The following is a 24,235-nucleotide window of genomic DNA, read 5'->3' as shown; positions in this document are numbered from 1 at the left end:
TCAACTGACATCCAAATAATAAAACCAAAATAAAGCCTTCAAAAGATTTATTGTTGAGTATTCCATGTTTGGAGAAGCCCTTATAGCAACATCTACTCTATGTGACAGCAACCATCTGAACAGAACCTAGAAATAAAATTGTCTGAGGAAGCCTGGCAGTTCCCCTGCAGACAGGGTGGCCAGTCAGAGAAAAGATAAACAGTAATAGGGGAGGCATAGACCACCTATCCCAATAACGCAGCTTTCTTTCATTCCCAAAAACTGGAATCATGCCCAAGCAAGAGCAACTAAAACCTTAACCAAACAGTGTAAGCTCTATTTGAATGCCCCAGTTTTTCTCCTCACCTATAAGTAAAGCTATAGGTGAAAGGCAGACGTTTTTTTCATTTCTTAACAGGGTGACCCAGATAACTGCTGCCTCTCCACTCTGCCCCTGACTGCTCTCTCCCTCTCTACCCCCCCCCCCCATTTAGGTGAGCGCAGAGTGAAGGAATGTTTCAGACCCTTGAGACGTCTTCCCCATTTTACAGCCGTTAACAACATTCCCAGATCCCTCCACCTGTAAAAGGATCCCATTATTCTTCCCCTGGACAGGAATGCTCTGAACCAGGCTAGTACTGAGAGCCTGACATATTATACACACTTATACATAGACACTACTGTCCCAGTGTGAGACTCAGGGTATGTTCCATACACCTCTTGGATTTAAAAATTTAGTTTAGTAATGCAGTACTGATGCAAGATTGCACAAAGTATATGGGTTTCTACTATACAATCTACAGTATTTTACTCAAGTCAAACTTTGATTATATTGCACTGTTGGGATCTCACCACATAAGTGAAAAAAGAGAGGCCTACATGTAAAGCCTGAACAACAAAACTGCAGCAAAACCATTGGGCATTAGGCCTTTGGTTGTGTTTTTCTGCCACTGCGTGTGAAGCCAATGACTGCACTTCATCAGTTGAAAGACCAGTACCACGACTGTCGAATCTAAGTCTGCCTTCCGGGTACCTGAGGGCTAACCTCCACACACACCTCAGCATACTGATAGCATAATGATAGCATAACTCAGCTGTGCTCCACACCATCTTGTGGTTAGGGACAGGTAAACTACATCCTCCATTTTGCTCCTTATTCCTTTGTTGGGTTTGTGGTCCTGCCTGCCATCTTGAATTCTTGCATGATGTATTCACCCTTGTGGCCACATTTGCCATCTTGCTTTTTTTCTCTCTCTCAGCTCTCCAGTCCTCTCACACTCACCTACACACACATTTGTGTATACGTGTTGTAACTGGTTTTAATGGTCAGTGCTTTATTAGTTTGATTAAGTAATTGAACAACCCCTTTTTAAGACTGGATCCATGGTTGGGTTATTGGTCCCTGATTCTGAGAGGTGCCCCATAACTATTAACTCTTAATTTCTCATAATTTAATTGATATTCATCAACATATTTAATATTTGCTAATAACCACACTTGTCCTACCAGATTCCCAACAGCACATTTCATACACAGGACAACAGAATGGGCTCTACATAATGTGACAATACAATCACAACCCAAAGTGGAAGTGCAGAAGATGAATATGCATATCAACAGGCGTCAGTACAATTATACAAGAATCATTGCAGAACATACCTATGCCAAAATATACAAAACACACACACACACACAAGAAAAAAGTGTTCAGTAGGAGCCACTATCAGGACCTCAGGGAGGGCGTTCCATCTACTTGGGCCATAGATAGTTGGGGCATAGATACAGACGTAACACGATGAATACTAATCCGTCCACAATTGCTCAAAGGTGCTACATGGGGCAATTTATTGTCAGTGAATCATTACTGCATTTAGTGTGAGGAAAATCACACTAAATGAATGCAATCATTGCAGAGAGGATTGGCAGCCTCCACTGAACTCAAAATGCCTTTTCTATTTCACACCACTGAGTTGGATTGCTCAGCAAGTCTGCAAGATTGCCTCAGTCCAGTGGCATGAGGGACAAGTGAACAATATTTTTTATACATACATATTGTAACAACATACTGCAAAGACGATTATAAAAGCTATATATAGCACATTTAAACATTTGCATGCATTCCTGTCCAGTTGATGGACAATGTCCAATGTAATACTCCTTTTAGCTCTGTTTTGGTCTCCATCAACACTTGAGGGAAATATCTCATTCTTAAGCTGCTAAATGCTCCACTATGTTCACCAGCCAGTTGTCAACTTCGTCTGTCTGCTGCTGTGCAGGTAGTGTACAGTGGGTTAATTGAGCTTTTTAACTGAAAACCTGCTGCTGCTGGAAATGAGGTTGATGAGAGTGGTGACACGACGGACTATAAAACTAAAACAATGAGCTGAAAGATGCTAAAAATGTTCCCTAGTGTTGAAGTGCAGAGCTAGGTGATAATTTTCTGTGCAAGCTTTTTTACCTTTCTCATATGTTTAATTGTAAATATAAAAATATTGGTTAGTGCAGCTTTAATTATAACTCTACAGATTTGTCCATCCTTCTTTTCAGTAATAACAACATTATAGTCACCAGTTTGAGTGCTGAGATCTGGGACTGTGGCAACATCCCTAAAAAGAGTCAGAAGGGGCGAGCACAGGACGAGCAGTAAGACCATCAGTCAGATTTTAAGTGGTGCTAATTAGCAGAGTTTCAGGAGCGGGACCACACATCAACCACGTCATCGCCAGCATTTCCATAAATACCCACACGTCCTAACTCCTCCCCTTCGCTCTCGTATCCTTACCCCCCCCCCCCCCCCCCCCCTTCTGTGTCCTGCCTCCTGATCTTCCTCGCCATAGGGTTATAAGGGGGTCCGTTGTCCCCGGGTGCTACGGCGGATTTCCCTATCGTAGCTTCTCCACAACGCTTTCGAATGTCTCTTCGGCAACCGCAAGCCTCGTACATCTTCTGTTTCCATCATCAATAAATCATTTAATCATACCTGTTGATTGTGTGGTCCTTGCTAGTGAAACAAGCCTCCAGGTTAACTTAGCTGGAAGAGAAAATGAGGATGAACAGTATAATTACTACCCAAAGTGGCCGTTTTAAAAATCAATCCTCACTTTCGATTTTAACTCCAAATAAAGTAGTTTAGAAAATCTGGCTAAACTGTTGGCTTGTTTACAACCTGTCTGATCATCTGACTGCTGCTTCTTGCTCTGCCGTCATTGTATTCCCAGATCTCAGGACTATCTTTGGTGCAACACCTCTTTGTTGATGTACAGTCACATGAGGCTCTTTGCTCACAGCTCCGATTCTCACCAAGATTCAGCATGTGTTTTAATTATTGCAAAAGCAATAAGTCACTGCATATTAATGTGTTAATGCTTCACTCTTGCTTACCCATCTCCCTCTTTGTTAGTACATGTTTTGGCTGACCATAGATAATTACCGTCCAAGCATGTACAGCTTAGTGTAACTTAGTGTGAATGTGTCGAGGTGAGAGTGTGTTGTCGGCACTGTGTCGCTTTCAACACCTCTCTAGAGCAAACACACACAGCCCGGCCACGGCAAAGGTCAACAGAGAGAGACGTGAACGCAGCTGAAGACACACTCACATAAGAAATCACACTGTCTGTTTCACGTGATGAGGTTGTCTGTATTCTTGTGTTTTGATTACGCTGTCATGCACTTTGACCTGCAGAATAAACAGGAAAACACTGTGAAACCACATCATATAAGCACCTGTTTCACACGGTGCGGAAAGAGGAGATTTGTGGGTAAATGCACAGAGACACAGACACACAAACACACACATAAGGATCACATTTCTTTTAAAGACACAAAGTTACAGAGTTATTGTAACATTTTCTCTATTCTTTCAAAAAGAAAAATGACACTATTACTGGCAAGCTAAAGATATTTTCCACTTGTTATCTCTCCAAGCTCTGGTTCTTTCTGACAGGTTATTTGTGTCTTTGTTCCTCACTGCGCTGCTCTGACAACAGCCGATGGCCAACAGCTCCCCCCTCCATACACAAATAAATACTATAAATATATCTATAATAACCACATCTTCCCTGAATAACCTCCTGCCTGTTCCGACAGGCCAGGTGACTATCTGACAGCTCCCTAGCTCTTCTTCTTCTTCACTTTCTCTTTTAATATCACTCCTTTTCCTCCCTCCCAGCTGAGGGCTTCAGGGGAGGTATGCAGCATGAGGTCGAGACACGCAACAGGTGTTGCAGCCAGCCAGCTAGCCTCAGGAGAGGACGGAGGCAGAAAACTGTCTCATTACACCGTCTCATCTATGAGACCTTTAATTAGTGGCGCAAGAAGTATTCAGATCCTTTCCTTAAGTACACATAATAAAGTAAAAGTAGTCTGCAGAAAAATGTTCCCTGTGACTGTTACTATATTATTATATCATTAGATTATCATTACTCATGCGGCAGATTTTACTGTTGTATTTGGTTGAGCTGGAGTTTTTTGCTATTTTAAGTAGGACTGCTGATTATTTTCTTGAGTAATCAATTCAATTGATTGTTTGGTTTGAAAATAGTGACGTTTTCACAATGTTTGTTTTGTTTAACAAATCCTCACATTGATTTGGAACAAATTTGTTTTCAAATTGTCATTTATTTTCTGTCAGTAAACGAATCAATGAATCATTTAATCCTTTCAGCTCTACTTGTGTATGTTGTTAGACAGCTTTATTTAAAGCAACATATTTTATAGGATATTCATGTGTTTTGTATGTAAAAATCTTAATCTGCAAAGTAACTAATAACTAAAGATGTCAAATAAATGTAGTGCAGTAAAAATTTTACTTTAGTAAATGTATTTAATTACATTCCTCCATTGTCTGTTTAAAGAGAAGGACAAACAATCGTAGGAGAAATCCCATAATAGAGAAGCATGTTGACAACAGTGATTCTGCTCAGTCCAACACAGACAGAAAATCAGCATAATGATCCTGTAAGAGGGAATTTTAAGGTGCTAAAACATACCAGATGGAGATCTTAACATCAACAACTGGAAACCAGCCATCAGGCTTGGAGTACATCATAGCTGACCATCTGTGCAGTATTTGGCGTTACAAAGCTAAAACAAAGATACTTAATGCTTTACTAACAAGATGGGGGACTCAATATGTACTTCCAAACTTTTCAAAATAGAACAAGTCACATAATTTGCAGTCAGATACAATTTTTGCCATACCATACACATCCAAAACAGGCTCTCCTAAACACCTACATTTAGCAAAATCTAAAAGGCCTTGATGCCTTATAAAACCTTCAATCAAAAACAATGTAGTAGGATGTATTTAATGTCAGTGATATTAACTTGAGTCATTGTCGAGAAACTGAGAAAAAGCCTACACGTTTGCCAACTTGCCTTTTGCTGAGAACTGTTAAGCCAACCACCTACAGATTTGTTTCATTTTTGGATCAATTACAAACCACACTAATGATGTCTCGAAGTAGCATCCAAACAACCCACAGTCTTTGATTTCCTTCCTTTGGTCGTTACTATTTTCATTCACACGCACAGTTTAGAGAGTGACCCTTGCCTAGACATTAACAAAGAAGAGCTGATTGCCATTCATTATCACAACAATACAGTACAACCAACTATAAGTAGAAGGTGGTGGTTGTGAGTTCATAAATATCTTAATGGCTGCATAATAAAGACAAAAGAGTATAGATTACATTTTTTGATTATGGAGATCCATCAGATTTGACTGAATATTACTTATTATTTGTGCACAATACTTTTTAATTACAGTGGTAATGTTTTCATTTTCTTACGTAGAGATGTTGATACCCATTTGTAGATAATATCTTAACAAAACAAGAGGCATACTCTATGTTTCTCATCTTCAAGTGTCTTCAACCAAGTCCTTGATTTCCCTTGATTTTAATCTTGGATGACCTGGATGACTGAGAGTCTTCACAGACGTCAGCTTGCTAACAGACTTAAAATGATAAAGCTGGCATGTTTTTCTTTAGAAGGTATAATGTTTACTATCTTAGTTTAAACCCTTTTGCAATTGCAACATTTGCGAAATTTATGAAATTGTTTGGCAGGTCACAAAACAAAGGAGTGGCTTAACAGATTTTTGACCTGATGATGGCGCTAGATGAAAGGTCAGGGGATCAAAGCTTAAAAAAATCATCCTCAGGGTGACATGAATGTTGTTGTTGAGTTATTTCAATAAAAAACAAAAATGTCAACCTCGTGATTTCTCTAGAGGAAAAGTCAGGGGATCACCAAAATTATTAGGATTCATCCTCTGGGGACCTTGGATGTCTGCACAACATTTTAAGGCAATCTACCAAACAGTTGTTGAGATATTTCAGTCTGGACTAATGCAGTGTCCATCCCTAGTACCAATCTGCTGGCATAGCTAAAAATAGTCACAGAGAATATAAGATAATAATTCAGTCATAAACACTACTGTAGGTCATAGAGCTCTTCATTATCTGTGATGGTCAATACATCAAACAACAAATCAAGTTAACAAATCATTTCTGATTGTGCAGAACTCTTGGCCAGTGAGCAAGTTGCAGGCAGCATGACTTTACAGGATTTTACAGTGGTACTTTGGTAATATTGTATTGAAAAATGTGTGATTTCTGTTTAGGTTGTATGGATGCTTGAATAGTGTTTTACTCATTCTTCATAGATAAACTGTCTAGAAATCCAAGTTCCATTCCAACACTGACTACTCAAGGTCAGGACACTTTTAAAATGTATGTATTGTATTGTTCAATACATTTAAATCAAAGTGTTTAAGAATCTATTCTGTAACTCTAAACATCTATATAGAAAAAAATCTGAGGGCAGAAACAAAAAAGCAAAGATGGTATGCTGTTTACTGATGAGTAAAAACATATTAGAAAGGAGGTTTAACACCATATGAATGATAAAAAGCTGATATGAGGACATCAGGGAGCTGTGAGCTGAATACACACTGTAGTTAGAATCAGCCGGTAGTCACAATTTGTGTAATAGAGCCATCAAAGCTGGAATTATGTTTGAAATTTATGAGGTCAGAAGGTCTCTGTCGGCGCTAGCTTCAATTATTAGCACGCACGCACATGAATACACACACGGCATTCGCTCACTAACACATACACACAGATACGCATACACAATCCCTGCTTGAGCAAAGAATATCTCTTCAACTGGATCAAAGAGGATTCACAGACTCAGAGAATAATCAGTTAACAGAGTTTGGCTTAATTTAATCTGAGAGACACTCAGTCCCATGAGAGAGAGAGACATCATGCATGTGTTAATGGGCATCATCCGTTCACTAATAGGGATGCTCCAACATGGAGGATCCAGTGTCTGTGTGTATATGCATGTGTGCAAGCTTATCTATGTGTGGAACAGAGACAAAGACAGAGACAAACATTCAGTCAATCAGAAGGAGACAGACGTGTGCACAGATAGAGCCCAGCCACACCAGCATTTATAACACATTATCAACTGAAATAAGTCCATTTCAAGGGAATTGTTTATTTAGTGGATTTGCTCACAGAGACTAAACAAATTTACAGTGTTAAAAAGTGAAACTACGACATGCAGAGTCGTGCCATTGACCGAACTGTAAAGTTTCTTGACAGTGCTGACCTTTAAAGAAAGGGAGAGAACTGGAATCCTAAATAAAGGAAGCAATCTTTTCTTATTCTACCATCAAATTTTATATAGCCCTGCTTTGCTGAATGAGAAGAAACGCCAACAGAACTTTTCTCTTTGTACCTATTAGCTTGAAAAAAACCTCAGGGGGTCTCTGCACAACCTGCATGTAATCATCATGAATTTCACTCTGCCACATCCTGACGTGACCTAGCACCACATCTAAGGGCTCGATTTTCGAGTTGGTGAGGGTTACTTAAAGTTATATCCTTGACTGCGCTCCAGTTAGAGGAATCGGTTTTATTCTGACTCTCTTTCGAGCCACCTGAAGACAGCAGGTTTCTTTTTGCAGTCTCAAACTGAATAAATGTCGTACGATGTCGAGCCTCTGTTGTGCACAGCAGATCCACAGGTTACATTTTGTTCAACCAGCAAATGTGTGCACATCAAACTTTTTGATTAATTATTCCAGTTTCTACAGCAAATCAACCGGCATGTTGGAGGCAAATCAATTCAAACTTTTTTCAGCAAATAACTCCCTCAGGACCGTCCGTTCCTGCCAATCCTCTCCTGGTGTCTCCATCCAAAACGGAGTAACAGGGAGAATGTCTACTACTTGGACGATTATGAATCGATTCACAAATGTCAATAATCGATTAGCTTGAGGTAAATTTATAACATAATGTTGTAAATAAAAGGCGCTAGCAAACATCTCCTCTTCAGACTGCGGCCTGGAAGCTGAGCAGGATGTTATTTGGCTGCCGTAAAGTTGGTTTGTTGTCATTCGTCCACATATCAAGTACACAAATGGACGAAATGCTGTTTCTCAAGGCCCATGGTGCTCAATACAAGATTACAATAATCAACTTACGGGACAAGACACAAAACATATTACTACACTAGACGAGACAAAAAAGGAACAGATATATTAAGGAGTGAACGTGGTTTGGCTGGAGCATTGTAAAGTGCGTCGTTCAAAACGTATCTGACTCCATACTAATAACAGCAGCAGCAGAAATGAAAATAGCAGCAGCAGAGATCAGTAATAACACTGTAATAATGTAATAATGCTATGCAATGTTAGCTACATTTATATGAAGTAACATTAAATATCTGCATTTCATCACTACCTACTACAAACAAATACTTCGCTTTAAAAGTACCAAATGGTAAAAAAAAGTGAGAAAAAATACATCTTTATCCTATTCGTTTAACAATGGCATTAAGCCCACATAATGGTAATGAGGTACCTAGAAATTCCCACATATGAGGTGATGCATCGCGATGCATCAAGGAATCGAATCAAATTGAATCATTGACCTGATAATCGTCATCGAATCGAATCGTGAGATCAGTGAAGATGCACACCGCTAATGGGTGCACAAGTCATCTTCTTCTCTGGCATTTCAGTTTTATTTGATGGTGATAGTAGAGCGAGCGAAGAAAGGGGAGATAGAAGGGATGACACGCAGCGACGGCTGTCTGTGCTCGCGTGGACTTGGCTTACGGTGTGGTAGTGAATTGTTGAGACGGAGTTATTGTCAGCATGCAGCTTTAATATACATAAAAAAAACAAATGTTTGGAGTTGTAAGACTTTTTATGGAGTTCTAAGGATGCACTGAAAATATAGCAGTATCTCCGCCATTGTCATGTTGTTATTCATGCCGTGTTATTAATGCTGTTTGTGAAACCAATGTGAGAAACACATTTTGAACAAGCACTGCACTGCACTAAAAAAACTCGCGCAGGAAGGCGTCACATCGGCCCCTGTGAAATAAACAATGTTGGAATTTAATGTTATAATCTCACTAATACATTCATTAATCCTTTTTCCTCCTGCAGGTTGTGGATGGAGCCTCTGCAGTGGACAGATGTAGATTTAGCCAGAGGCAGGATGCCATTATGCCAATATGTGTTCCTTCTAGCTGCCTCCTACTGAGAGCAACACGTTCCCCATGTTCTGAGGGGTGGTGATGGTGTGTAGATAAGATGCTTGCCTTTGGTGTAGGACACCTGGGTTCAATTCCCACTGTGAGACATCCAAATGTTCTACATCTGTTTTACCAAAGTTATTATTATGAAAACTGTTCAGTAATCTTGTTCATATAAAGTTGTTGCGTGGGTTGTGTGGGTGGTGCTGGTGTGTCGTGTATCCGTCCCTGGACAAAACACAATTACAAATATGTTTACGAGTGCTAAGCCATCATTTAGTTGTACTGCTGAGCAAAGCAAGTTTGCAAGAATGTCTATTTTGAAAAGATTTATTTTTTCTGTAAAATTTTAACTTAAAACGGTATTGAGTAATTTTTTGTATCTGCACTTATGCTGTTGTCTGTTCAAGTTGAGAAATTTCAGTATTTTGTGAATTTTCCTTTATATCACCTTTTGTTACCATTATATTAAAGTAACAATATTGTCCACAATAATTACAATATGACTTTTTCTCCAAGCCCTAGTATAAATACATGGTTTATTTTAAATGTCCAGTATTGTGTTTCGTATTTTCTTTAGAAAACAAATATTATTGCTGAAAAGAGACTGAAGAAAGCGTGGAAAAAGAGATAAGAGATGAGAAGAAAAAGAAGGGCATCTAACATCAAAGCAGATTCAGAGGGAAAGACAGAGTACAGTATGTGTGTGTGTGTCTCTCAGCTGTTAACACTAACCTGTCAGATGAGAGCGGACCTTAATGAAACCAGTCACATCCTCTCACTCGCTCTCTCACGCACACACACACAGAAGAGACGAGGAGAAAGGATGTAAAAAGATAAAAGAAGTACAACAGCAACGCCACAAAAGAAAATTGATGTACCAAGATGTAGAATGCAACTGCTCAATTCTTTCTCTGCTGTGTTTGAGTCTGGGGATGATGACAATACATTAAAGATGAAAAATAAACGAGTTGAGATAGAGATCCCCGTTTCTACAAAGAAAATAACAAGAGCACTGCAGCCAAAAGAAGAGGAGATGAGGATGAAAGAAGCTTTATTTTAAAATGTCTGTATTTCATGTTAGAGGAGAAAGACATATTTGTGCCGTGGCTGGAGGGGAAGTCTTCTAGAGAAAAGTGAGGATGACAGATACTGGTAAGAAATCATTATTATTAAACCCATTAATCCATATTAGTGCTGCAACAATGTATTATGACTAATTTGTTGACTATTTTCATTTTTATCAATTAAGTTGAAATACTGAAAAATGGCCTTCATTTTTCCACAATGATTTAAAACAGGCAAGCAGAAAAGCTTCACATATGAGAAAGTGGAATTATATACATCCCCCCATCCCAACATAATCTGGAGGCTTTGGCAGGATGTAAACAGGACATATAATATGTATATGAGTGAATGAGTTGGCTGTGGGCTACAACTTCAGCCCTGATTTTTCAGCCTACATTTTGGCACCATCTAATCAAAGTATGGCAAATTAGCTAAAAGCAGTTTTCCTGTTTTCAGTTTTCCCACTCACGATGTGCGTGTCATGTCTGTGTGTTTTTAGGTTAGAGCTGCAACTAATGATTATTTTCATTATCGACTAATCTGCACATTATTTTCACGATTAATCAACCAATTGCTTAGTCTATAAAATGTCAAAAAATTGTGAAAACTGCTCATCAAAATTTTGCAGAGCACAAAGGCTTCGTTCAGACTGCAGGCCTTGATGCTCAATTCCGATTTTTTTTCCAGATCTGATTTTTTTGTTTGACAGTTGACATTATTGTTTAAATGTGGCCCATATCTGACTCCAGTGTGAACTGTCCGCGGCTTGAAAGTGACCCACACTCGCAGAAGAATAACACGACACGTCACACACGCTGTGCAGGCTACAGAAGTAAACAAGGAGCAACAGAGGTTAGCTCTGCTTATTGTCCTCTCATGGGTCACATTTCTCCCGAATTATGACAAGTGTTCACAACTTTCTGTTCTTTTCCTTACAGTTTCTGGCGCTGGACAGCGCAACTGCCCCATAACTCACTCATTCCCTCTATCTCTTTCCCCACTGTGTCCGCACAGACAAATAGCATACTCATAACTCAGAAAACAAACAAAAAAATCGGATTTGGGTCACATTGTCCTGCAGTCTGAACGTAGCCAAAGTGACGTCTTCAGTTTGTTTCTTTTGTCCAACCCACAGTCCACAACCTACAACTCTTCATTCACTATCATAAATAGCATCAATTCCTTACATTTAAGAAGATGAAACCAGCAAATGTTTAACATTTTTGCTTAAAGAAATGACTGTAACCTTTAATTGATTATCAAAATTAATCAACTAATCGTTTCAGCTCTAGTTTAGATGTGACTGAGCTGTGATTCAAAAAACGATAACAAATTTTGACACAAATTGCTGCTCACGCCACATCTCTCCCTCCGTGCCCCCCTTCAACTCTCCCGTGCTCCCGTGGGGAGGTGATCCTCACAGTTTGAAAATCTCTATTTGAAATGTTTCAAGAACTGTGCACTTCTTTTGAGAAGTTAAGGCCAATTTATACTTCTGTGCCAAGTTCTATGCACAAGCCAACGCCATCATGGAGCATTTATATATTTAATCTATATTTTGATTTATAACCTCTTAAAAAACATGCTAGGAATGAACATCATTCAAAGGTAAGGCTGTAGTAAAGGTGCTAATATAACATAATGTGGGACTTATATTGTCCAATATGGTAGTGAATTGTTTAAACAGAGTTATAGTCATCACGCAGGTTCACTATATGTTAGAAACAAATGTGTTGTGTAGAGTGTAATGTTCTAAGTTCTAAGGAAGCGGTGAATATCTAGCAGTATCTCCACCATTGTCGTGTTGTTTCAGTTACATTAATGCTGTAGGTGAAACCAATGTGATATTTTAGACAAGCACTACAATACAAAGTGCAAGGAGGCGTCAGAACGGCCCCTGTGAATGGGCACTGCACTAGTTGTATCAATGTATGAAAGGTACATTGAAGAAAGTAAGGAAGTAAGAAATATTGTACTGGCCAGACGGTAAACATGCCTGAGGAAGATGAAAACATCAACAATTAGTGGAATAGCTGAAGTAATATGAACCGACATGAAATGAGCACACACACACACACACACTCACACACACACAGGGGAATGAATGGTCACACCACTGGAAATGATGCATGTAGGCAGTTACAGGTGTGGACAAGTCAATGCATTGGCAAGCATTCAGTGTGAAAGCATATAGTATGAGCTCCACTCTCTTTGTGCTTCCAGATTTTTCCATGTAAAGTGCTCACTGATTATGTATTTCATTTATGTCCTGTGCATAACGTGGAGCTAATTAGCAGAGTTTCAGGAGCGGGACCACACATCAATCACGTCATTTCCAGAAATACCCACACGTCCCATCTCCTCGTCTTCGCCGATGCATTCTGCAACCCTCCCCCCTACCACTTTTTCTGTCCTTCCTCCTGATCTCCTTCTTCCTCTCCATTGGGTTATTCGATTCGATTCGATTAGGGTTGAGGCGTCTGTCTGGCTGACAGACATCACGATGTTGAGCCTGCATGGCGATTGTAAAACCCCCGCACCCAGCAAAAAAAGAAAATCTCAAATGTTCACATTATTCCACCCTGTGAAAGCAGGTTTTAATGACCACGAACATTCTCATTATTTTTTTTAAATAGGACACACTCACACACACCTACACCTCAGGTAAACACCCCGGCTTGCCTCGCCTCTCCCCGTCTTTCTCTCCCCGTCTGCTCCATCAGCACCCATCGCCGATGGACGATGGCATTATCTATCGACCCAACCCTAGTATGTACCTTGGTTTTGGCTTCACAGCTCAGTATGTTTTTAAACAAAAAAACATTTTGATATTAAAAACATAGTAACATTTTGTCATTTATTTTGAAAAAGAGAAACATGTGGACTCATTGGCCACAATTCTTCCTGAAATAAATAACACGTTTTCCTCCTGAGCCATTTGGTACAGGAGGAACACATACTCATAAACTTTGACATTTTTTATCAATTAATTTAAGGCTGCTCTTTCATTTCTTTGTGGGAACATTTCTAAAAAAAATAAAATCCATCTGAATCACTTTCCACTGCCCTTGACTGTTTCCCATTTTCCAAAAGCCACCTCAGGATAAAATATGTATCGCAGGCAGCCACAAAACATCTCTTTCTGTTCAGAGTGCCAAACCAATCTCACCTTCAGATGAAAAAGCTTTGTTGTGAGTGAACATACTTTTTATTTTCCTTTGGCAAAGGAAAAAGGATACAATGCTGTATGTGCCCCATCTCTGCGTGTAGAACGAATCCCAGACATCAGATCACAGCTCTGAAAGTAGAACCCTCGCTCCATATGGCTGCAATGGGACTGCACATGTGGTCTAGCCAGTTTTTCATTGCCCATTCTATTCCAAGAGGAAGGTGCAGCGTGAGAGGGAACATTTGCTAAGAGAAGTGGTAGCCAGAAGATAACGAAGGCTGACATTTTAAAATCATTCACTGACACACAAGAAACACACTAAATTTGGCCAAGCAGATGGCTGCTAGGACAGTGCCCCTCTTGGAGTTGTCCTCACAGCAGATTGAGTGGAAGGCAACACCAACCTTACACTGCACTGAAATCTCTCCTATTGTTCTCTGTCCAGTTGGTCTTCATTACCGTACAAAGACAACACCACAACACAGACAGCAGCAGCTCTTTCATTCTATATACACAGGCACACAAACGCCAGAGGTTGTAAGACAGCAGGCATTTGCATCTTCCTATTGCTGCTATGTCTATAAATGTGCTTGCTCTACATCTTTTATTCACTCTGGTTACTGATTTATTTGCTTACATACATTGTAAACACGTCAAATAAACATTAAGGCCAGCAGGATATGGGCAGTTTATTTCCCTAGCTTGATAACATTACACTTTCAATTGGCTAAATGAACAATAGACACTTAGCTTCTACTAACATTTTTTAAATGATTATAGAGCTTTTATGGTTATTTGGTGGTATAGCAAGCTTGACATTAGAACCAGTCCCTCCAGGATTTTGCGATGTCGCGACTGCAACTATTAACACATATTCAACAAATCCCTGTGAATTCAGCGCGACTTACAATTTTGACCAATCACCGCAACTTTTCCGCAAATTTCAGAATCAGAATCAGAAGGAGCTTTATTGGCAAGTAGTGTTTTACACATAAGAGGAATTTGCTTTGGTGATAAGGTGCTTCACATAGACAAACATACAGTTGACATAAATAAATGCTGAAATATATAAATATGGAATCGACAATGCAAGTTATATAAGAATAATAAATGAAAAATAATACAACTATTTGAGGAGAAAGTCACAGACATTTATGTGCATTATTCTGGGTCAGCCCGTTCTCATCTGAGGGCGTCATATACCGACGATTTGAGAAAGAATGACAAAGCGTAGTCTCTATGAGACACTCTGGGGCGTCCCGTACAGACCGGAAGTGTTTGTGATAAAGGTGTTGACAGCCCCCCGAAGCCCCTACCCTTACCAAAACCATCAGAAATGTTAGCACCTACACCTAAGTCACTGAATTTATGCATGTCGACCGGCTAACCCTACAGCTACGCACATTGGCCTCACGGCCAATGTGCTAACGGGTAAGATTAGCCTCCTTTGTGTTGCTGCAATGTAGCAAACGGGGGCGTTTCATACAGACGCTGAAGGGTACCTTTAGCGTAAAATCCTTACGCTTTGTCACGCTGTCTGAAAGCGTCAGTTATGACGCATTGAGATGAGAATGTGTTGTCTGGGTTTGTGTTGTGCAGACGTAATTTGACCTGTCATCGCCGTTTCCCACAAAATGTTGGTGCAGCTTGAGAGGGAACTTTTGCTGAAAGAAGTGGTAGCCAAAATATAACTAAGACTGACATTTCAAAATCATGCTCACACACAAGTAACACACTAAATTTGGGCGGCGGCCAAATTTCATTTCATACTAGGGATGCACCGAGTGTTCGGTTACCGAAATTAATCGGCCGAACATAGTTAAAATAGCACTTTGGGTGTTCGGCCTAATAAGTCAAAAGACCGAATAAATTTTATTTAACAATTACGTTGTCATGTCGGCAGTTTGGAAGCATTTTAAAGTGTCGTTTGCAGACACTGTTCTGCAGAATCGTCTCCTAGCACATCCACTCCATCTGTGGCTGACTTCTTTGAAAAGGCAACAAACGATAACATTTATTCGGTCTTATTAGGCAGAACACCGAAAGTGCTATTTTTACTATTTTTTACTATTTTCGGCCGATTAATTTCGCTGACCGAACATTCAGTGTATCTCTAGTATGAAATGTGCTCTATAAATTAATAAATAAATAAAGTTGCCTTACCTATGCTATTTGGCCGAACATTCGGTGCATCCCTAAACACAAGTATATCTAAGGCAGATGATGCTAAGTTCCGGGACTACCACGGTTATTAGAATTCATTCAGATATGGAACATAAATGTCTGCACCATATTTCACTGCAACCCATACATCTCATCCAATATAACAATTGAGAGAGTTAATAATTAAGAGACGTTTCACTCAAAACCACAAATGTGAACGTTGTGGTGGCACTACAGGAAAAGTCAGGGGATGATTAAAGTCAGTAGGATTCATCTCTGGGAACCATGTCCGTACAAAGGTTTGTGTAAAAGCATCCAGTAGGCCTAGATTTTGAGATATTTTGTGGGATAATTGAACATTTTGACCTGATGATGGCACCTAAGGAAAAGTCAAATGATTACCAACGTTTTTCAAATGTCACATTTTATTTCCTCCTCCATTCAAAATAATAACCAAGCAGGAAATTTAATCTAATGTGTTTCTTTGTGTGTTATGAAGTTCTTAGGAGAGGTGTTCTGTAATACAGCAGTAAACTTACTCAGCAGTAATAATCTGTAGCGTTCACAGCCAACAGTGTCTGTTTTGGATCCATCCATAATGAAAAGAAGGATTTTACAAAACAAAGTATAGAGGACTCTTTAACTTTATAGCCCTCTGACTGCAGTTTATTTTCATTACTCATTCTGTTGCATGCAGCTCTCAAACATGAACATTTTGGCAGTGCAAGAGTTAAGTTCAAAATGGAAATGCTGCTGTCCTCTGGGAAGTATAAATGTGCCCTGTAAATTTCATAGCAATCTGGGCAATGACATTTCATTTTTCTTGTGTACAAATATAAAATTTGACCTGATGGTGACACCACAGGGAAAATCTGTGAGTCACCGCTGCTGAACTATTTCCTGGGGGAAACTCTTCAATATCGCCAGTAGTGTCAGGATAAAGTTCTGGACAGACAGACGGCCAGATGCAAGGACAAAATCACAGGCAACACCAATGTAGCAGCCATGATGAAATATCCATGCTTAGGGCCCTATAAAATCTTTTCCCAAATTCTGTGTTTTACAATTTAAGGACATTTTATCATCAGAGAGTGTGTAATCATGTGGTGGATGAATACAATTTCAACATAATCGTAATCATTATCAATGAATTTGATGTAGCCTATCATGCAAATATGCATATAGAAATATTCAAATTATGTGCAATCATTTATGGGGACAATTCACAATGGCTGTTTTGTTGCAGTTGATTACTGATAATTTCTTCTCACGGATCTTCTCCAGGAAAGTCTCCATATGCTGCTCCAACACATGGTAATAGGTGGGTCTGATGGAGACTACTCTCATGTGAGCAGCACTCCTCCTTGTTTGCAAAGCTTGACCAGACATACTTTTTTCACAAGTTTGTTGTAGCCACAAAGTCTACAATTCGTTTGCACCTTGCATCTGCCAATCTGGTTGCACTTTGGAGAGTTTAGTGAAGTGAAGAGTTCTTGCTAGCGCACCAACTTCGATATGACGCCGTGTGTAAATGACACCTAAATGTGCTAAAAAGTGCTGTTAAAAAACTGCTTATAATGCTAGGGAAAACCCAGATTTTTATAAACTGTATCCACATTTTTGCAGGTTCCACGATATTCCGTGTTTTATCATACAGCCCTACATACTTGACTCAAATGAATGACAGTTGCTATCTTGATAGCTTGTTAAATCTTTCAAACTAATTAAAATGAATTTAAATGTTTTGCATTTAGCAAAATGTTTAGCATTTAAAGCTATCTTCTTGGCCATCGTTTGTAAAAGACCACTGACCTCTACCTCTGTCTTTTCCTTACACCTTTCCACCCTCTCTGCTCTTTCCTCCCAGTAGACACTTTCCCTATTTCTTCCTTGTATCATTTTCTTATTCCAGTTATAGTTATTAGTTATGCAATTACTTATTCCAATGTCTGCTCTCATTCCTTTACTCTGCACTGTCCTCCTTTGACTTTGTAGATTCACTGATTCACTGATTCACTGCCACACAAACACCTGCAGATACAAACCATACAGGTATAATTTTTATGGTGTGGCGACCAACCTGGTTGTTTCATTTTACAAACAAGCTGTTAGGATCTGCTTGCATTCACACACACACACACACACACACAGCTGTCTCTCTAAGTGCCTAAGAGGGAGGAGTGAATACTACAGAAAAAGAGTGGCATTCCTCCTCAACAGTATGTTTTTTTACAAGGCTACCTCTCTTAAATGCCGAATGAGGAGCAGGGGGAACCCAGCCAGTGTTAACCCATCAGGCATGATAAAGCAAATGGCTTTTAGCACTGATCTGTTATAACACGTCCACTACAAAGTCCCCCCCTGACTATAAACACAACTGTTGCCATACTTATTCCAGCCTTCACTCTGTTTATTCACCCCCTCCCCTACCTTCTCCTTATGTCTGAATGCCTGTCTTTATCTTTTAACCCCCACTTGGTTTGCTTTTGTAATACTGCACGTCATGAGTCTTCATGCAGATGGCTGCATGGACAGTGCCCCTCGCGGAGTTGTACTCGCAGCAGATTGAGTGGGAGGCAACAAGCCTGTGAAGTCCCTTTCACTCCACTGAAGTCTCTCCTATTGTTCGCTGTCTTGTTGGTCTTCATTACCGTACAAAGCCAACGCCGCAACACTTCAGACAGCAGCAGCTCTTTCATTCTATACAAACAGCCACGCCAATGCCAGAGGTTGTAAGACAGCATGCGTTCATATCTTCTTAATGTCTGCTACTTTTGTAAATGTGCTTGCATAGATCTTTTATTCACTCTGTGACTGGTTTATTTGCTTCCATATATTGTAAACATGTCCAATAAACATTTGGCCAGCATGATATAGACTTACACAGGGTCTATATTCATTTCCTAAAATGTCTTGGTTTGTCACCCAAGTTAATCACTGGGAGTAGGAAGCTTATTTTCCCTGCTTCATAACATAACACATATTTAAGCTGGCTAAATGAACAATATACACTTAGCTTTATATTCTCACTTTATATTACAAAACCTTGATTAACATACTGTTTTTTGTGGTTACTTGTTGGTAGCTTGACACTAGCACAGTGCTGTAGCACAATACAAATGTTACATGTAAGATATTTTTTGGTCTTCCAGGAGCCTTTAACCCCACTTACACCTCGTATTATGTAGATATGTTATCTGGATAATGACATCTGATTACAGGCCTGTTGCATTTACACCTGTTGCTAATAAGTGTTCTGTTTCTCTTGATTTGGCGACACTGTGATAAGATCTAAATATAAGAAAATTAGATAGGGAGAGCTGGCTCGACTTGTCAAAAAATATGGTGTGTCTCTGGTCAGGTGACGCAAGGAACTGCTATGACATGCAAGGCAATGATTATGTGACAAATGGTGGCTGAAGGCTTCTTTTCAGTAGTCTTGCAAACTAGGCAATCAGAGCCAGTAGAGAAGCTTGATAGCAGCAGTGCCAGCTCAACTACGCATCAGCTATGTGACCTTCGTTCAGCTTTTTGAACCCTCAGCAGTTTCCTTGGTGTTAATTAAAAAGATATTCATTCTAATGAAAACAAGTGGTATACATTGATATTATCATTGGTTGATAATCTGCAAAAGTCAGTAAATATTGTATATTTCCTAATGTTTTTACATTTTTTGGCATTTTCATTTCATGAAGACAGGGTAGATGGATTTGCCAAGAGTTTGCAAGTAGGAACTCCGACTTTGAATGGCATTCCACAGCATAAGGTTCACCATTTCAGGTATTTTTTTTCTTCAGGCCCTGCACACCTCCACAGGTATTTTAAATTACTCTGGTGTAGTTACCAGATGTGCTCGGGGGGTCAGATGACGACGACGTGGCAGATTGTGATTGGCTGTACATTGGAGTGTTTACGGATACAGTTTTTATGGGTCCTCGGATCAACTATGGAGACCCAAGAGCCGTTAAATAATATTATTTAACGGCTCTGGGAGAACTTACACAATGAAATACAGCTCTACTTATTAAACGGGACTTAACACAGCCTGACAATTGCTGTAAAAGCCCTAAGAGCAGAAAGCCACGATTCGCTGAATTAATGTTACAATGGTAATGTTAGCTGCTGATCAATTTAAGCTACCGAAAAAACACTACAACATACAGCCAATCACCATCTGCTACGTCATAAAAACAAACAGCCAGTCATGTTATGTGACGTTACCAGCAGACACAGGCCCCCGAACAGATCTTGAAGAAGCCCAGTTACCCATATACATGGCCAAGAAATCACGGGAGAAGTCTACGTGGAGGGAATCAGGTTTCTCTGATCCCCTAAACAATTACAAAATAACAGGTTTTTCATTTACCATGACATTTCAGATATCAGCTTATCTGGTTCACAGTAAACACGGTTTAGTACATTTAAATGCACTGACTGTAGAGATGTGACTCAAAACAGACATAATGCTGTGTATTTACCAACATTAATTATAACAACTGCCAGCCATTTAGGTCAACCACTTTCGAGGCCCTACTATTGTGTATGTTGGCTCTTTGGGACACTTAATGGAACTGAGCCATCGTTAGTGTCATTAATTACACCTCAGCTTTTGCTGACAAGTCAAAATATGGGCTTTGAACAAGGTCAGTCAGGCCAACTGAATAGTGGTTGTTGCTGACATTAACTGGCTGCTCACAATGAGAATTTTGATGATAATTAATTTTTTGGAAACTGTACTGAAACCTTGCACTGCAACATCTGCTGGGACGAATGGAAGTTGGAACCTGAATATGAACTGAAATGGACCCATTTTAAGCTATGTGCCATCTTCTCTGGTGAAGCTGTATAGTGAATTCAAGTCATGCTGTGCCTTACACTTGTAGCTGATTTTTTCCCAAAGTAGATCAACTATTTGAATCTACCGCACGCTTATCTCATCAGATCACAGAACAACTCATTAGTAACTAAATATGAGGGTCATGGCTTTGTGGTAAATCTGATTTAGTTTCCACTCCGGTCATTTAGCAGGACGTTGCATATTTACAGGTGACGGAGGCTGAGATTTCATGGGTCACTCATAATGCAAGAGTGCAACAAATGCTCTGCCCCGCTGCATGTGTGCGTCAGCTTGAGTGGGAGGGCGAATCCATACAGAAATGTGTGAGCGTGGATGCGTGTAAAGGAGGTTGTTGGTAAATGTGCATGCATTAAGGCCGTCATATGCAAGTGTGCTGCCTGAGGCAAAATCGTTAATTATACCCAGAAACCTGGCTTTTTAATGAGGTGGCCATTTCCTGTAATTTAAAATTGCTTGGTTTATTTAACGGGAAGGAATGCAGGTATGTTTGCTTTTGCACATATGATATCCATAATATGTGTGTGACACACATCGTCTAGTGCATGTTAGATAATTCTCAATTAAGTGACCCTGGCGGGCCTTGTGAAAAGATAGGAATAATGTAGTTCACAACAGATTTCACAGCCACTGAAGAGCTCTGGGTCCTAGTGCCTTCTGACTCAGATATAGGTGTGTGTGTGTGTGTGTGTGTGTGTGTGTGTGTGTGAGAGAGAGAGAGAGAGAGAGCGAGAGAGAGAGAGAGAGAGAGAGAGAGAGAGAGAGAGTAAACAGAAAGAGTGGTGGAATCAGCCTGAAGCACTAAACCACACTCTGTCATTTTCAAACTCTAAATGAGTGTGTGTGGGCACGCTCAACTGATATAGACTCAATCACTCCAATCAGTTAAAGCATGTCTACCCTCTATTTTTCTTCCTCTTTCCACACAGACGTGGAGCAAAGGAACAGGAACACACAGCTGAGAACACAATAAGCTGCAGCAGGGCAGCAGTCCCTGGTGTTTAACATACAAAGACTGACTATACTGTGGGTCTGGAGGGTTTTGTGTGTCCAGCACTGAATTCCAATGTGGGCCCCGTAACTGAAGAACAGTGGTATGTAGACTTGAGCTCTGCAGAGGACTAGACTGTTACATTTCAAACAAATATTACAAAAGGAAAGGTATCAGCAGATTTACAGGACTTCCGAGTTAAAAAGTCACTCTGACGCATATATTTGCGTCCATCTGTCACCTTCATTGAATTAAATTGGCAACTACAACCCAAATCAATGTAGCTGTATGTTCACTACACCCACAAACAAAAGTACATTCAGTGGCTAATTAGTCAGAAATGTCCAAAACAGATTTTGGCCAAATATGAGAAGAGAAAAAGAAAAGAGGAGAGAAGGAAAGAATGGGCAGAGTTTTCCTCTTGGTTTCCATGTGGCGGTTCAAACCAAGAGCGTTTCTCTGCTCTGCATATGGAACCAATTTGAAATGTGAGACTATAGAGACTGCTTGAAAGACAAGACGATCAACCGACAGGAGATAGGAAAACACTGTTTTGACTTGGCAACCGAGCTATTTTCAAAGTTTACCTCTCACAAAAAAATAAAAAAACTGTCAGACGACACAGTGATTTGTGTACTTCTATATTGTGTTAAGTATTTGCGTAGAGTCATGGGGGGTGAGTGCCCAAGATGACGTCTTTAAATTTCTTACTTTGTCTGACCAACCAGCTAAACCCAAAGATTTACAGTGATCTAAAATGGGAAACTGCAAAGCTGGAGAGAGATAGTAAATGTCAAATATACCTTTTTTTCTAATGCAGCACACCAAATACTATATGAACAGCAGCATTCTGTCCAGTTTCAGTAGCCAGGATATAGTGTTGACTGATAATGTCAACAGTTCATGGGGTCAATGGGCAGGACCCCCTAGTTATTGAAAGTAGTTCCACCAACAAAAAGCAATGATTTATTAGTATTAACAACCTAATAATGAAATATATTACATCATCATTCACAAGTGCTTTTTTTCTAAAGAACACAAACTTGATTACATTTTTGCTGACAGGCCTAATACTTCTTCTGTTAATACCTCTTCCACCATAGGAATACACCCTAGAGAAAATACAGCTATAATACGTATTTATAATTACTAAAATTCTTATGTCAACAGCTTGATATCCTTCAAGCTTGAAACTTAGGTCTACAGGTCCAGGATGTGCCTACTCAGCACTTCACTGAGCCCAAACTCCAAACGGGGTTTCAGACTGTTCAGTGTTTCAGACAGCACGGCTGAAGGGGGACTTTAGCATGAGAACGAGTCTTACCATGGTTCATATGCCCGGTCGAGTGCATTCCACTCCAGCCTCTTCAAATAAGTCATTTAAGACATCCCGTCGACTGGAGGTTACTGGACAGCCGGTGGTCCTGAAGTTGCAGCCGCGCGCGACTGAACCAACAACTTTAGTTTTAAAACTATTTCCACAGTTAACTGCTGTTTTTTTTTTAAAAGTTGGGTAAATGGCACAATGAATATCACCATTCGGTCATTTTCTTTGCCGCAAACTTCAAATTGGTCGACAGGCTGTCGCGCGCACTTCCCTCCCAGGGGAACGCGCAGCTCCACGCGAGCGTCTGGGAAAGCTGATTTCAAAGTAAAAGCCCATGTGTTTAGGGAGGAGCGCGGGTCTGCTTGGAGTGAAATATGAGAAGAGTCTTCCCCCTCTTCAAAATAACGTTTCTCCCCGCAGCCAGAATACTGCAGACGGGCCTTGACCATAACACAGGGAATAACCCGAGTTATAAACCATTACCTCCAAACGATAAAAAAGCATGTCTAAATATTCTAAGACATTTTTGGGTGGGGAAATCAAATGCTTATACAAGTTTATTTTTAACCCAGACGCATGGGAAATATATATGAAATTGTAAGTTGTTATTTTTATAATTGGAAAGCAAATATTTTGCAGCCATATTCTTTAAAAAGTTCTGAGCTAAACTGAACACCAGTTTTTTTTTTTTTTTAAACTTCTTAACTGCAGTGTCATTGCCAATAGCTACAAGATAGACCTACAATACAATGCTGCTGGCATATGGCTTGCATGGATGTTGTCACCCATGTTGGCGACATACAGTATATTTGCAATTGAATACTGATACCTACATAATAACTACCAGGCACATATTTCATATGTACTAGCATATCACCATAAATAACATGTATTCATCTTTCGTATATTATTTTTATAGGTCACATATCCTGACTCAGTATGTCCTCATACTTATCCTGCTCCGTTTTAAACACCCTAATAATGATGTAAGGCACATATAACACATATGTTTAATTTACACATTAATTACCATCTCCTAGTGTTGAAAGTAAATTATGAGACCTATTTGGGGGAGCGGTGCCCTTAACTTTAGAGGTAGAGTAGTGGGGGTTATTGACCCTGAGG

The 24,235-nt window shown here is 39.8% G+C and overlaps 1 protein-coding gene across 2 annotated transcripts in view; it reads right to left on the bottom strand.

Moving 5' to 3' along the window:
• The window catches only part of gask1a (golgi associated kinase 1A), a 56,694-nt gene extending 33,289 nt beyond the window's left edge, over positions 1 to 23,405 (bottom strand). For both annotated transcript variants that reach the window (XM_038712275.1, XM_038712276.1), the window contains exon 1: positions 23,108 to 23,405. In XM_038712275.1, the coding sequence (XP_038568203.1) occupies positions 23,108 to 23,110 (3 nt within the window). In that variant the 5' untranslated portion in view covers positions 23,111 to 23,405. The remainder of the gene's footprint in view (positions 1 to 23,107) is intronic.
• Positions 23,406 to 24,235: the final 830 nt, after the last annotated feature.

The sequence above is a fragment of the Micropterus salmoides genome, unplaced genomic scaffold (assembly GCF_014851395.1).
Source record: "Micropterus salmoides isolate LMB-PRFRI ecotype aquatic unplaced genomic scaffold, ASM1485139v1 Ms_hic_scaffold_11, whole genome shotgun sequence".
NCBI lineage: Eukaryota > Metazoa > Chordata > Actinopteri > Centrarchiformes > Centrarchidae > Micropterus > Micropterus salmoides.
This window is presented reverse-complemented; position numbering and strand designations above follow the sequence as displayed.